The sequence below is a fragment of the Coregonus lavaretus genome, assembly GCF_964263955.1.
Source record: "Coregonus lavaretus genome assembly, chromosome: 6".
Classification (NCBI taxonomy): domain Eukaryota; kingdom Metazoa; phylum Chordata; class Actinopteri; order Salmoniformes; family Salmonidae; genus Coregonus; species Coregonus lavaretus.
The window spans coordinates 6,393,613-6,409,110 of NC_139993.1; the positions used below are offsets into that span (position 1 = coordinate 6,393,613).

Here is a 15,498-nt window from a genome sequence, read left to right on the forward strand (position 1 = left end):
AAGCAACTGTTTCCCTTAGGACTTAGTTGGAGAGGATGTGTGCCCTTTTTTAGGGCAACGTAAGGAAAATATTCGAATAAACAGGCTAGAGGTGAAGAGGGAGGTTAATGTTGTATTATAAAGAGTGTCTGGACTATTTATGTAAATTACAGATGATGGATTTGACCTTTGGTACTCAGTGTGTGAACAAACGGTCTGCTGGATGTTGGCAGCACTCCAGAGTCAGTAGCTGCCGAGGGGGATTCTATCTGGTGCAAAGGTAGGTGTGTGTGTGTGTGTGTGTGTGTGTGTGTGTTGACATACCTGGTGGGCCTCTCCCATTGTGTGGTGCGTGTGATGTGGTTTAGGTACTGGATCCGACCAGAGGCTGTCCTCCGCTCCTCCCAGCTGATACAGACAGACACACAGGAAGACAGACACAGTGAGCAACAGACCAAGGAACAAGTATTTCCATATGCATTTTGCAACCAGATTCAATATGCCCCTATTCCAACTAGATTCAGATCTACATTCAAGCTAAACCTTATACAATAACAAATAACTATCTCTACGTAAGAAAACTATGTCAATCTAGTAGCGGATTTATGCTTGATCTGGCAATGCGGTCCGGAGGCTCCGTGCGGAGAGTGTGACGCATTTTGCGGAGCCTCCGGAGGCTTGCTGAGGCCAAATCGAGCTCCTCACAAATTTTGTAACAATGCAGAGGGCTCCGTATAGTGCCGCATTGACATGACTGGTTGATGGTAGGTGGGGGCAGGAGGTCCTGTATAAACACAAACTCACTTCCTTGACAACAGTTATGCTCAACAGCTCTGCTACACAAAGTGCAAGAAGTATGGAATGCCCTGACTTCTGCAGAGGCTGTATCGCCGTAAATGCTGTACGGCCAATGCAGACGCTTGATTGACCACGCAGAGCCTTTAAGCTCATTGGATACACGCAAACGGGTACATCATGTAGCTTTAGTCATAAGATACATCAGGAGCCCTTACCCATCAGGTAAATCATTATCAAACAGACGGCTGCAGTCCACCACGGGGCCTCCTGTGCCGATACGGTCTCTGGACTGTAGACTCACTGGAGACAGGAGACAACAGCAGCAGTTAGACCAATATCATGTAATGCTGTATAACTAAGGCCATGAGAATGAGATTATCCTAACCGTAACCTGACCGAGGGAAACTCTCGACCCTAGTAGAACCAGGGCTCAGAGTTCTTCCTGGTCAGGTCACATCGTCTGGAAAACACTAAAAGCAGTGTGTGGTGAGGTCAACCCAGAGTATCGAGACACCGGATCTTGTCTGTGTTGAGCAAACAGACTCTGTGGAAACCTAAGAGGTCAAAGGTGGTTTTACTGAGAAACGAGCTCCTCAGACAGACATGGCTTTCCTTTCAGATAAACCAATGATAGTGGCGAAACATCCAGCAGACCTGTGGTTGTGTCAGACAGAACCACACGTCTGATTTTGTGTGTGCGCATGCTTCTGTGTGTGCGTGCTTGTGTGTGTGTGTGTGCTTGTGTGTGTGTGTGTGTGTGTGTGTGTGTGTGCGGTTCAGAGCACTATACACAGATCTACTCACCAACTATCTGGCCTCTCACTGTGTCGTTGTCATTGGGGCCCAGCTTATTCAGGTCCAGTCTCTGATCTGTGGGGTTAGAAGAGAACAATTTAATGAGCAAAGAATAACTTATCAAAGCTCTATTTTTCCCCAAGGGAATTTCAAAAGTGATATCGACAAGCTTTCTATCCGTCTGCCCTTAGTATTGAGTAAGGACAAGACAAACAACGCTATTACAACACCGTTATGTTATCACCACAAGAACAACACCATCCCATGCAACACCACACCATCCCATGCAACACCATACCAGCCAGCAGCATACCAATCTGCATCACACTGCTGGTTTGCTTCTGAAGCTAAGCAGGGTTGGTCCTGGTCGGTCCCTGGATGGGAGATCAGATGCTGCTGGAAGTGGTGTTGGAGGGACAGTAGGAGGCATTCTTTCCTCTGGTCCAAAAAAAGATCCCAATGCCCCAGGGCAGTGATTGGGGACATTGCCCTGTGTAGGGTGCCGTCTTTCGGAGGGACATTAAACTGGTGTCCTGACTCTCTGTGGTCACTAAAGATCCCATGACACTTACCGTAGGGGTGTTAACCCTGGAGTCCAGGCTAAATTCCCAATCTGGCCCTCATACCATCATGGCCACCTAATCATCCCCAGCTTCCAATTGGCTCATTCATCTCCCCTGTAACTATTTCCCTGGTCGTTGCTGTAAATCAGAATTTGTTCTCAGTCAACTTACCTGGTAAAATAAGGGTTACATTTTTTTATAAAAATCCTCATACAACATACCACTCTCCCTTCAAAACAAGAGGGGAAGAAAACGTTCATACCGTGGACAACAAGAGAAATATGAAAAGATGAAGACTAAGATAGTCAGAAAACTACATCAAATCTGCCTGTGAACAAGACTGTCAGCCAATGGAAGGAGGCCTACAGTAGTAGAGGGGTCTCCATTTCACAGTGCAGGTTAAGACCTGATCCCAAATCAGCCGTAGCTGCTCTCCCTCTACTCATCCTAGACGTAAATGTCAGCTCCTATTAGCTAACTCTTTAGTCTGGGTCAGGGGGAGTACACCCTAGGTTGTATCCAGACTATGGGAGACGGGGTAGTGAGACCATCCGCTCACCAGTGTCTTCCTGACAGACAGCACTGTACTGTGGATCAGGGATCTGTTCCGGATACGCGTCTAGACTAAACAGGGGCGGTCTAAAGGGTTACAAGGCTGGAATAGTAAGCAGCTTTCAGAAGAGGAAAAAAGAGACTAAGTGGAAGTGTATCCTGGCCTGCAAACATCTAAGGTGCATTTTAAAAAAACTAAAGGAAAAGGGGAGGAGGGGGAGGAGGGGGGAGACAGGCTCAGACGAAAGGAAAGAGCAGGGGAATAAAAAGGGTACGGGAACCAAAACTACCACAAAAAAGACACTATCTATACAACATATGTAGGCTTAATTACTAGTGTATCAACAGTATGTCTCTCTGTATACAAGTCTTGCCACCCAGACCGTGCATAGCCGATATAATACAAATATTACTGATCCATGTATACATTCTATACATACTGTCCGCCATCACAGACGCACCAAAACCAGTTTAAATAAACAAAGGTAAAATAAGACAAAAACAAAAGGATAGAATCCCGAGGCCTGCAATTTGTAACTAGGACAAAGGGCTCTGAGGTTTGTGTCAGTGCGTGTGTGTGTTTGTATGATGCTACAGTAAGTTATAGTACAGGAAGTTGTAGAGCTGTACCGGGCCAGACTGTTAGGAAACGGCGCGGCAGCAGAAGAAGAAGAGGCCCCTAGAGACTGTGGTGGCTGGACCACAGACAGACAGACAGGCGGGGGGAGGGTTATGTGAGGACTGGTGCCCTGCGACAGCCTGTCTCCCTTGTTGTCCACTTCTTGTCCACATCAGCAGCATTGACCCATACTGACTGGCTTTAGTGCCACACTGTCTGACTGACATTTTCTAGAGGACTCTCATTGTCACAGCCAGTTATGGCCTCTATTCTAAACCACTTAGGCAGAAAACCGCTGAGTGGTCTAGATAGATATACAGATATACTATAGATGGAGGGTGAGGAAGGTATGGCAGTTTGACAGGCCTACATCATAGCATAGGCAATATATTGTATGTGGAGACAGCTAGTTTAACAGCCTAGCTAGCATCTTTAACGGTTGACTGTTATAGCTTGCTGAAAAAGGCAATGCTTTATACCTATGGTTGCTCACTGCTAATGATAGCAGTCGGGATGGGACCCAGTCTGAATGCAGCAGCTAACTGCTAACAAGCCAGGTAAAACAAAGGAAACACACTTTCCAGTAAGTACTCATAAAGAAGCTGTCACTGCAAGCGTAGAAAAGGGAGAGAGTACGTCTACTTCACATACAGTTAGTCTGTGTCTGAAGAGACAGCAGGACGAGTGTGTGTGTGTGTGTGTTTCCCTTCACGCTACAGAGGTGGAAACCCCGGGGAGTGTGTTTGAGCTGGCAGCGCCAGGCATGGGCGAGACACCTAAATCCCAGGAGTCCCCTATCCCGCTCTCGATGGCGTCCGTCTCACCAGGCCAGGCAGCGCCAACAAGCTCTGTGCCCTAGCCAGCCAGTCTGGCACCTGATACCCAGGGAGGGAGTGGGACAGCGACAGTGCCAGACTCCCATATGGCCGTCAATCAATAGGGTTTAATGGCAGGTGTGTGTGTGTGTGTGTGTGTGTGTGTGTGTGTGTAATAGGGCCTTCTAGGCAGTGGGGCAGGATAGAAGCCTGTCTTGTCTTTGATGTGGTCTATAAATCAGACCATGCGCTGCGTAATAGGAGTGAAATAGTGATGACTAGAGGGGGGAATGTGTGTCTGTGTTTGAGTAATCGTTGGGAGGTTTTCTGCTGTCTCACACTAGACTGAGACCACCTCCAGACAGACACGCACTGTGTAAAGCACACTCACACGTTCACATACACACATTCATTTTTGCTCAAACGTGCACGTGCAAACATACATTCTTGCTCTAATACATGCTTGAACGCGCGCACACACACACACACACACACACACACAGTACACTTACAGCCGGTGTCTTTGAGGCGGTTGATGGCGTTGGAGAGAAGGCGGACACAGCCCAGGAAGCCGGCCCCCTGCTTCTTGTGAATCTTCTTGTGGTTCCACACACTGATGGTGATGGAGTCAGACTTCCCAATGTACCTGTGGATGACAGAAGAGAGAGAGAGAGACAGAAGGAGAGAGAGAGAGAGAAAAGGAAAGAGAGAGAGAGAAGGAGAGAGAGAGAGAGAGAAGGAGAGAGAGAGAGAGAGAGAAAAGGAGAGAGAGAGGCAGTCTCTTTAATGTGCATCATTTAAGATCTTTAAATACATTGCTTATAACACTGAGTGGGCCTGTCCGTCTCATCACTGTGCTTTTGGAGCGCTGAGTCATTATCCCAGGGAAACAGCGAAGCTATTAGGGAGAGACGGACATCTCATTCACACACCTGCACTTACATACGTTCCACTGAAGAGGAGGACCTACTAAAGAAAGTGTGTACACGCAGTCACATCACAGAGAACGTATGGAGGGGTCATGAGGTCTAAATGACTCTTCTATAACTACAGTGTGCCAACTGTCCATGATGACGATGATGAAGCTGCTTGTCTGGCTATAAGGTCAGCCTAGTCATCATGAATCAGAGAAGAGAACCCCTAGTCTCCCCTCTCTCTCCTGCACCACAGTTTCCCACACACAGAACTTACAGTAAACACACACCGACTGGTCTAATTACAGCTTTCCCAACACTGCTGCCTACTCAGCCCTCTTCAATGGGTACGTATATATAATGAAGAGAAGGGTTTCCAGGAGAGGGGTTTCCCAGAACGCACCTAGAAAATGCACATAGCCCATACTGTAATAGGGAGTGGGGAGAGGATGTCTAGTCAGTTAAAAAATTTGCTCACTCAGTGTCTCCTTTTGTCAATAGACAAGTCTGCTCAAATATCTGATACTAATATCACTGGAAACCGATGACTGTGGAGAAATTAAATGTTTCCAAAGAGGCATATGTCTTTTTGCATTGTTCTGTCTTTAAAGGAGTGATGGACAGAAATGAAATAAAACTTTAATCTAAGCACATTAAATCTAATCTGTTTTTTATATTAAAAGCCTTGCTTGCATTGTGGGTTGAAATTTCCGCCTGGTGTCTTATCTAGATTCGGATAAAGGCTTCAAACTAAGCCAAGTTATTCCACCTCTATGCTGTGGTCATAATGCATGGGCCAACAACATGATTTGGTGTGTGTTTCAAACCCAGGTTGCGTTTAAGGGGAAATGAGAGAGCATAACAGACAGTGACCTAGCGTCTGGGGCTTTGAAAATGAGGACAGGTAAACACAATTTCCTCACTCAAAATGACTTGAGCAAGACACACGTGTACACACACACACACACACGGTCACAAACACACGTTCACACACAAGCACGCGCACACACATTTGTGAAACCATGTACCGTCTGCCTTTGCAGGTAGAGCTGGTGATTAGAACAGTGCTTACCGCAGTAAATGAAGGAGGAGAAAAAAAAACAGAGAGAGAGAAGGAAAACCACTTGTCCGTGCATACGGCTAATTATAGCTATATGATAACACCACAGTATATGAGGTAAGTATTACTTATAGAGCCTCAGTCTAGCTAGACTGAAGAGCTCTTCATTTCCAGTGGGTGTAAGTATGCCATAGTCACAGATCTCGGATCAGTTTACTCTCCCAAATCCCTTACCTCAACCATTAAGGTGGAACACTCAAAACTGGCCTTAGATCAGTTTCTAGGCTGATGATGCATCAAGTTTGGCAATTCACTGGTTTGTGACTAATGGTGACTGGTGAGCTGGGGTGCCACAATGGGAGACATCTTAGTCATGCCAGTAGGTGCCCAGTCACGCCAGTCTGCCAGCTCAGACTGGTTTAAATTTAATGAGGCTAGATATAGACATCTAGACTAATCAACGGCCCAGACAGACTGGCAGACGACACTGTCACACTTCCTCCCCTGACGGCTGGCGAGACCAGCTCTGCCTTCTGAGATATGACAGCACGGCGGCCACCTGCTCTGGGTTTCCTGGGCCGAGAGGGACGGGCGATTAGGGAACCAGGGAGGGAGAGAGGGGAGGAGGCTGGTGAGGAGAATAGCGTGGTTGGTGCAGTGAGAGAAGGAGCGTGAATGGGTTTTTACCAATCAAGGCCTCTGAAAAATACAACCGTCAATCGTATCAATTAACTTCTCTATAGAAATATGAAATACCACCTTCTACTATATAAATTGATCAAGGGCTCGAACATACAGTGTGAAGCTAAAATGGGTCACATCTACACCCAGATTGGTTCCTACAGAGGGCAGCGAGAGCGCTTACGGGCCTTGTGCTCTAAAACAAGCCCTTTACTATTCATGACGTCTCTAGCTTGCCTAAGGGATATACAGATCATTAGCATTCCATTAGCATCACATTGGGAGCTACATGACCTGGTACTCTAATGCCGCCTGTCCTGCTGCAGGCGTTGATGCAGTGAATATGAAAACAGAGCGAGGCAGACTGTATGCTCCTCAAGCTCCAAACACTGTCTGAACTAATACATATTTTGACTTCTCTCTCTTTTCTGGTTTAATGGCCTCTGTCTGCAAACATATAGCTACATAAGTTACGCTATAATTGCAAAATCACTGACTGTATTAGTGAAAACTGCAACAACAAAACTCAGCCTGAGTTTTGCAGTACACAAGCACTAGTCAATTTGTGTGTGTCACACACTCCCTGACTGTGCCCTATTTCTTTAAAGTGTACACTCATACACTCAACCCCAAGCACTTAAAAATAAAAGCATTGGATTGGTGTATTTCTTACACCAGTACAGTCCCTTCCATAAAGGGAAGTGAACGTGCACATGTAGGGTGGATGAACAATGTGTTCTGCAGTAACTGTAATGGTCTGTAGTTCAGAGGGGGTTACACTACACTACAGTAGCAGACCCACAGAGAGTGGGCTGCTGGGTTGGCTGTGTGCTGAGCACTTAGCTTGGCCTGGTCTGGAGGAGGGAGGTGTGGAGAGCAGTGGCAACCTGCCAGCCAACAGGCTGGGGCTGGGGCTGGGGCTGAAGGCTCAATCTGTGGCTGTGCTCCTTGGCATGTTAGCCATTTCCTGTGAGCCCTGGGGTCAGGGGTCACTGGAGAGGGGAGACTCCCTCAGGACCAGTGGAGAGGAGAGTGTTTGAAGAAGACAAGCATGGGGGGGGGGGCAGGTGTGTAAGCACACACACACAAGCATGCAAAACACACACACGGACAAACATACACACACACACAGCGAGAGACGGACAAATATGTCTTCCCTCTGCAGTGCCAAACGTAATGTTTTTTTTGTTGTTATTTTCTTTTTTGGGGACCTAATTAATGATGTAACCCACATTCCCTGTATTATTCAATCTGTGCATAGTGGTTTGGTGCCAAGACACCCACATCCCCATATCTCTGCACAGTTTCCCTATGCTTTGTAACACACACACACACACACCTCTCTCCTCATGTCTAGCTTTCTCTCCTCTCCTCTTCTCCCGCTCCCTCCCTCTACATCCCTCTTTTCCCTCTCTCACCCCTCCTGTAACTCATTGCCAGTAGGTCCTTTGGGTCCTGTGGTGATTACTCCCTAGAAATATGTAAAGCTTGCAGCTCAACATTCACAACACATGGCTCATTTCAGTCGGACAGTCCCAATGGTTAGACTAGGGTTTCGTCTGAAATGGCACCCTAGTCACTATATAGTGCACTACTTTTGACCAGGACTTTAGTGAAAAGTTGTGCACTACATAGGGAATAGGGTGCCATTTCGGACTAGCCTTAGAGTGAGCGTGCAGCAGCCCAGTCAAAAGGCCTCAAATGGTTTATGGTGGGTGTTCCTGCACATTAGCACGGGAAGGGAGGGTAACCTGCTGCATTCCTTGCATGCTTATCATAGCAGCGCATGGAGATTGGAGACGCCACAGCTTAGTCAATAAAACCAGACCAGTGTGATAATGTTGAAAACCATAGTCAACATGGAGGTTGTGTTAGCAGTTGTCTGTGGTTCTTTGGCATCCATTATAGGAAGTGGTTTAATCCAGACCCTAGTCCCTACTTTCTTAGTCTCACACACCAGCTGTTCTCCCTGGGGACGAGGTTATGCTACTACTTCCTACTAGGCACTTTTGTAGATCTGAAAGGATAAATTGCTGAGACAAGCTGGAACAAGGAATACATGGTGAAACAAGGGTTTATTGGTCTCAGGCGGTCACCCAGTATAGAGTCTTCCCTGGTAACTTACAGGTCGTAATGTTGGTTCCACTTGGGGTCCAGCGTGTTCCTCACTGTGTCCGTGGAGTGGCATTGCCCCGAGCCATCCACCACCACTTTGGCAAAGGGGTCAGGCAGCCCTGTGGAGGAGGAGCCAAAATGGAGGATTGTATTCACAACTGTGGATGGCATAGAAACAATGGAGTCAATGGAACTATATTTACAGTATGGTTAATTTTTCTAGCATGGAAATGAAATGGTTTATATGAAATGGAGATTATATGTTGCAATTGGAGCCAAAATGGAGGATGTATGCCTGAATGAGTTTCTAGGTAACTGTAATCACAAGCGGATGGGCATAGAAACATTGACTAACAACAAACCTATATTCACATAATAATGTTCATTATCTAACATGAAGATATGTTATAGGTGAAATTGGAGCCAAAATGCAGGATATGTATGTGCACGTCAACATGATAGAGTTTCTATGGAACTGTATTCAAATACAACAGCTGAGTCATAAGGTGGCATACAAAACATTCATTGTCAATGGACCTGTATTTACACTGGATCATTTAAAGATCATATAAATAGGAAATATTGTGTGTAGTTGCAGTTGAACAAGCAGGTCAGAGGAATGTCTTTCTTTCCACCCCTGTCTATTATACTCTTTGGAAATCTGATAATGGACGGTACACACACACTGCTACCAACCTAGGCAAGATCAACATATGCCGCCCGTGTCATGTATAGTATAAAGATTTGGAATGGATTGATAGGCTAGAATATCGATGTGTATCATGCACAATTAGTACATTTCAGTTGTGCTTATTCCGTAGCACTTAGAAACAAAACATTGTTGCCAACTATTCACATCGGAGAGTTACAATGTTGCAATCACTAGGCAGCCAACTGCCTATGGCAGGAAACAGAGTTATGACACGAGTCACGACCCCACGATAGTTCAAATTACAATAAACATAATATTTGTTAACATCATCCAGTAGAACTGTAAAAAGAGTGAGATTTAATTTGAGCTTTGGAAACAAGTGCTTTCATAAATGAATGGCGCGGGCCTTGTTTCACAGGAGCCTTGTAAAATAAGCTTTCTCGCAATGAACCAGCCTTAACGAATTTTGTTTCTTTTCATATCGAATTTGATTGTCCAACATCAGTTTTACAGCCATGACTAGAAGGGATCCAGCTTTTGTCAAATTAATGTCAAAAGTTGAATTGTTTTGCATTTTAGCTAACCCTAACTCTTTTCCTAACCTTAACCTAATTCTCCTAACCTGCTCCATAAGTTCTCCTAACCTGCTACGAAGTCAAATCTGACGTTAATTTGACAAAAGCTGGATCGTTTCTAGCCATTATTTATTAGGCTTACTTAAAATGTTCATGCCTAGGCTAAATTAAATTAGAAAGGCTAGATTGCTGTGTTTTGCTATTTATTAAAGTGTTCATACAAATAGCCTATAGGTCAGGTCGTTCGCAAATTATATTATACAAATATGATATTTTGAAGTTGTGTTTTACTGTGTAGGCGACTTGTTCTTCTACGCTACATTTTTTAATAAAAAAAAAAGATATTAATTTATGATTTATAGCAGGGATGAAGACACAGCGGTAATATTTTGCTTTTCAATAAAACCTGTCATGTTGGTATACGAACACCATTCTACCTTATTTTATTACAACTTTACAGGCTCCTTTCTATTCTGTTAAGATGAATTACAATAATCTAAATGTGATGTTGAGCACCGTGGGTGGACGCCCTAATGCGTTACGCACCCAATGCATATGGATGTCCGGTAAATTAAAAATCCTGCCGGTCACGTTGTTCGGCGCCAAATGTTCCTAACGGAAACCCTGGTACACACACACACACACTGACTGTGCTCCATAGCAATGACATACTGTGTGTGACTACTATAGTTAGGAGTGTGTGCCTCCAGGCTGATACCTCCCACAGGTCAAAGTTGTTGAGTCACATTCACCCCTTTGCCATACTGGCAGAGGAAGCAGGGACTTCCCTCTGCAGGCAGGCAGGCAGGCAGGTGTGTGTGTGTGTGTGTGTGTGTGTGTGTGTGTGTGTGTGTGTGTGTGTGTGTGTGTGTGTGTGTGTGTGTGTGTGTGTGTGTGTGTGTGTGTGTGTGTGTGTGTGTGTGTGTGTGTGTGTGTGTGTGTGTGTGTGTGTGTGTGTGTGTGTGCGCGCGCGCGCGCGTCATTTACAGGAAACGGTGCCTTAAAGCCCACAGTAATCCAATACATGGCTTCAAGGGAGATGTGCAACTGCATAGCCTAAAGAATGTTCCAATTCACTCTTTTTATTTTATCAAAATCATACACTATGAAAATTAGCCTACAAATGGGGACGTGCCTGTGCTTTGTGTTCAATCAGAGGTATTTATCTGTGATGAGTATCTCCGTCTCGCCATGATATGAAACTTCACCAGATCCTCTGGCATAAAGCCAATGTGAAGATAGTAAGATACAGGAACTTCACAGTTACGACCTGTAGCCTTTCACAGTCAGCCTAATGACTGAGAAACATTAAAATACCATTAAAACTACATTAATGGTTGCTCATCTGTGTCAGTCATAACAGCACACGACAGGCATTACCAGCTCATCACCGACGCTCTTCTACCTCATTGGATATCATTGGGGACTAGCGTCAATGTGCATAAGATGTTCTATCTGTAATCTGTATTCGTCAGCCAATACTGCAGGCAGACTGAGCTCCTATGGGACTCCATCTACTGAAGGCTTCAAAGCCAGCCAGCTAGCTGACAATCCCATCCCAACACACAGGGGGGGTGGGCAGAACAGAAATAGCACTGGAAAAAAATTGGTTACTACTCACGGAAGAAATCTTTCTTTGACAGGTTCTTCGCACACAGCACTGGAAGAGAAGAGAAGAAGAAACGTTAGATGAGTAAAATGATGGATGTGCTACAATGGAAGAGCATTACTAGTGAATTCACAATACAAAGCAAAGCAGCTGGGGAGAAAAAAAACCTACGAGCTTACATATTAAATAAAACAACCAAATGCACAAAAGACAGCTTGTGGGTCAAACACTGTTAGACCTACACTACCAGTCAAAAGTTTGGACACACCTACTCATTCAAGGGTTTTTCTTTATTTTTACTATTTTCTACATTGTAGAATAATAGTGAAGACATCAAAACTATGAAATAACACATATGGAATCATGTAGTAACCAAAAAAAGTGTTAAACAAATCAAAATATATTTTATATTTGAGATTCTTCAAATAGCCACCCTTTGCCTTGATGGCAGCTTTGAACACTCTTGGCATTCTCTCAACCAGCTTCATGAGGTAGTCACCTGGAATGCATTTCAATTAACAGGTGTGCCTTGTTAAAAGTTAATTTGTGGAATTTATTTCCTTCTTAATGCGTTTCAGCCAATCAGTTGTGTTGTGACAAGGTAGGGGGGGTATACAGAAGATAGCCCTATTTGGTAAAAGACCAAGTCCATATTATGGCAAGAACAGCTCAAATAAGCAAAGAGAAATGAGAGTCCATCATTACTTTAAGACATGAAGGTCAGTCAAATAGGAACATTTCAAGAACTTTGAAAGTTTCTTCAAGTGCAGTCGCAAAAACCATCAAGCGCTATGATGAAACTGGCTCTCATGAGGACCACCACAGGAATGGAAGACCCAGAGTTACCTCTGCTGCAGAGGATAAGTTAATTAGAGTTACCAGCCTCAGAAATTGCAGCCCAAATAAATGCTTCAGAGTTCAAGTCACGGACACATCTCAGCATCAACTGTTGAGATGGGACAGTGTGAATCAGGCCTTCATGGTCAAATTGCTGCAAAGAAACCACTACTAAACGATACCAATAAGAAGAAGAGACCTGGTTTGGGCTTAGTGGAACTATCATTTGTTTTTCAACAAGAAATGACCCAACATACCTCCAGGCTGTGTAAGGGCTATTTTACCAAGAAGGAAAGCTGCAACAGATGACCTGGCCTCCACAGTCCCCCGACCTCAACCCAATTGAGATGGTTTGGGATGAATCGGACGGCAGAGTGGAAAAGCAGCCAGAAGTGCTCAGCATATGTGGGAACTCCTTCAAGACTGTTGGAAAAGCATTCCAGGTGAAGCTGGTTGAGAGAATGCCAAGAGTGTGCAAAGCTGTCATCAAGGCAAAGGGTGGCTATTTGAAGAATCTCAAATATAAAATATATTTTGATTTGTTTAACACTTTTTTGGTTACTACATTATTCCATACGTGTTATTTAATAGTTTTGATGTGTTCACAATTATTCTACAATGTAGAAAATAGTAAAAAATAAAGAAAAACCCTTGAATGAGTAGGTGTGTCCAAACTTTTGACTGGTACTGTATATGACAAGGCAAAGTCCAGTTTAAGCCTACACAAATAGCCTAAGCTACACTCCATTTCAATCCTTCACCCCAGGTATTTGGAGTCCGACAGATATCATGAAATGAGAACCAACCTTAGCTTGGAATCTAATCCCTGCCAGTGCCTTGGATTCCTGCTCTGAATCCCAGTCCCCTTTTGAGATAAACGTTTTGAGGGAGCACCACCCAAAAGTGAGGTTAACAGCTCAATTATTGGAGGATTTCTGGCTTGGCTCTACTTTGTCTTCTTTATGGTTGCCCTAGGTAACCGCTGTTGTCCGTCAGTCAGTCCGTCCATTACGGGCTAGCAGAGAGAGCGGTTAAAGAGGCTTCCCTTGTAAAATATTGAGCAGACAAGCATTCTTTCCAATATGAAGTGAGTCCCTGAGGTAAGCATCGCAGCCAAGAGCCAACACACAATGGCTTCCAGAAGAGAAGCAAAGATGAGTTGCAGGAACACTGTGCCTAGCGCTCTCGCTCACGTATACAGTTCTCTCTACCATCTCTCCATCTCTGTAAATCTCTCTCTCCTGGTGTAATAGGGTCCAGGTGAGCCAAAGTGTGCCAAAGTCATGGAATGTCTTCCTAGTACTGCCAAGTTCTTATTGGGAGCAATTGAAACTGAGTAGGCTTGGGCGGTATACCGTTTACAGTGCCTTGCAAAAGTATTCATCCCCCTTGGCGTTTTTCCTATTTTGTTGCATTACAACCTGTAATTTAAATTGATTTTCATTTGGATTTCATGTAATGGACATACACAAAATAGTCCAAATTGGTAAAGTGAAATGAAACAAATAACTTGTTTCAAACAATTCTAAAAAATAAATAACGGAAAAGTGGTGCGTGCATATGTATTCACCCCCTTTGCTATGAAGCCCCTAAATAAGATCTGGTGCAACCAACTACCTTCAGAAGTCACATAATTAGTTAAATAAAGTCCACCTGTGTGCGATCTCAGTATATATACACCTGTTCTGAAAGGCCCCAGCGTCTGCAACACCACTAAGCAAGGGGCACCACCAAGCAAGCGGCACCATGAAGACCAAGGAGCTCTCCAAACAGGTCAGGGACAACGTTGTGGAGAAGTACAGATCAGGGTTGGGTTAAAAAAATATATCAGAAACTTCGAACTTCCCACGGAGCACCATTAAATCCATTATTAAAAAATGGAAAGAATATGGCACCACAACAAACCTGCCAAGAGAGGGCCGCCCACCAAAACTCACTTACCAGGCAAGGAGGGCATTAATCGGAGGGCATTAATCAGAGAGGCAACAAAGAGACCAAAAATAACCCTGAAGGAGCTGCAAAGCGCCACAGCGGAGATTGGAGTATCTGTTCATAGGAACACTTTAAGCCGTACACTCCACAGAGCTGGGCTTTACGGAAGAGTGGCCAGAAAAAAGCCATTGCTTAAAGAAAGAAATAAGCAAACACGTTTGGTGTTCGCCAAAAGGCATATGGGAGACTCCCGAGTGGCGCAGCGGTCTAAGGCACTGCATCTCAGTGCTTGAGGCGTCACTACAGACCCCCTGGTTCGATTCCAGGCTGTATCACAACTGGCCGTGATTGGGAGTCCCATAGGGCAGCGCACAATTGGCCCAGCGTCGTCCGGGTTTGGCCTGTGTAGGCCGTCATTGTAAATAAGAATTTGTTCTTAACTGACTTGCCTAGTTAAATAAAGGTTAAATAAAAAATAAAACAAATAAAACATATGGAAGAAGGTACTCTGGTCAGATGAGACTAAAATTGAGCTTTTTGGCCATCAAGGAAAATGTCTGGCGCAAACCCACACCTCACCCCGAGAACACCATCCCCACAGTGAAGCATGGTGGTGGCAGCATCATGCTGTGGGGATGTTTTTCCATCGGCAGGGACTGGGAAACTGGTCAGAATTGAAGGAATGATGGATGGCGTTAAATATAGGGAAATTCTTGAGGGAAACCTGTTTCAGTCTTCCAGAGATTTGAGACTGGGACGTAGGTTCACCTTCCAGCAGGACAATGACCCTAAGCAGTGGTGTAGTGGTCCCTGGAGAAGTGGGTATACTCTCAGTATTCACCTTTTTTTTTTTTAAGTAGTCCAGAAAAAAGCCCTGTTTTAGAAACAGTGACATGTAAGACTATGATTTAGTTTACCCAAAAATATGTAATTTCTACTTGCACACTATTATAAAATGATCATGACTTGATTAGGAGCAGTTTGTAGTTACTACTGGTCACA

At 44.6% G+C, this 15,498-nt stretch overlaps 1 protein-coding gene across 3 annotated transcripts in view; it reads right to left on the reverse strand.

The window, feature by feature from the left end:
• The window catches only part of LOC311131623 (E3 ubiquitin-protein ligase SMURF2-like), a 73,372-nt gene that overhangs the window by 24,046 nt on the left and 33,828 nt on the right, over window positions 1–15,498 (reverse strand). For 2 of the 3 annotated variants that reach the window (XM_084164699.1, XM_084164698.1), the window contains exons 2-7: window positions 11,740–11,778; window positions 8,902–9,010; window positions 4,634–4,767; window positions 1,582–1,647; window positions 993–1,077; window positions 304–387 (exon numbers count right to left, since the gene is read on the reverse strand). In XM_084164699.1, coding sequence (XP_084020825.1) covers window positions 304–387; window positions 993–1,077; window positions 1,582–1,647; window positions 4,634–4,767; window positions 8,902–9,010; window positions 11,740–11,778 — 517 coding nt within the window. Of the gene's footprint in view, window positions 1–303; window positions 388–992; window positions 1,078–1,581; window positions 1,648–4,633; window positions 4,768–8,901; window positions 9,050–11,739; window positions 11,779–15,498 lie in introns of all 3 variants that reach the window. The other variant, XM_084164697.1, reaches the window with a different exon arrangement.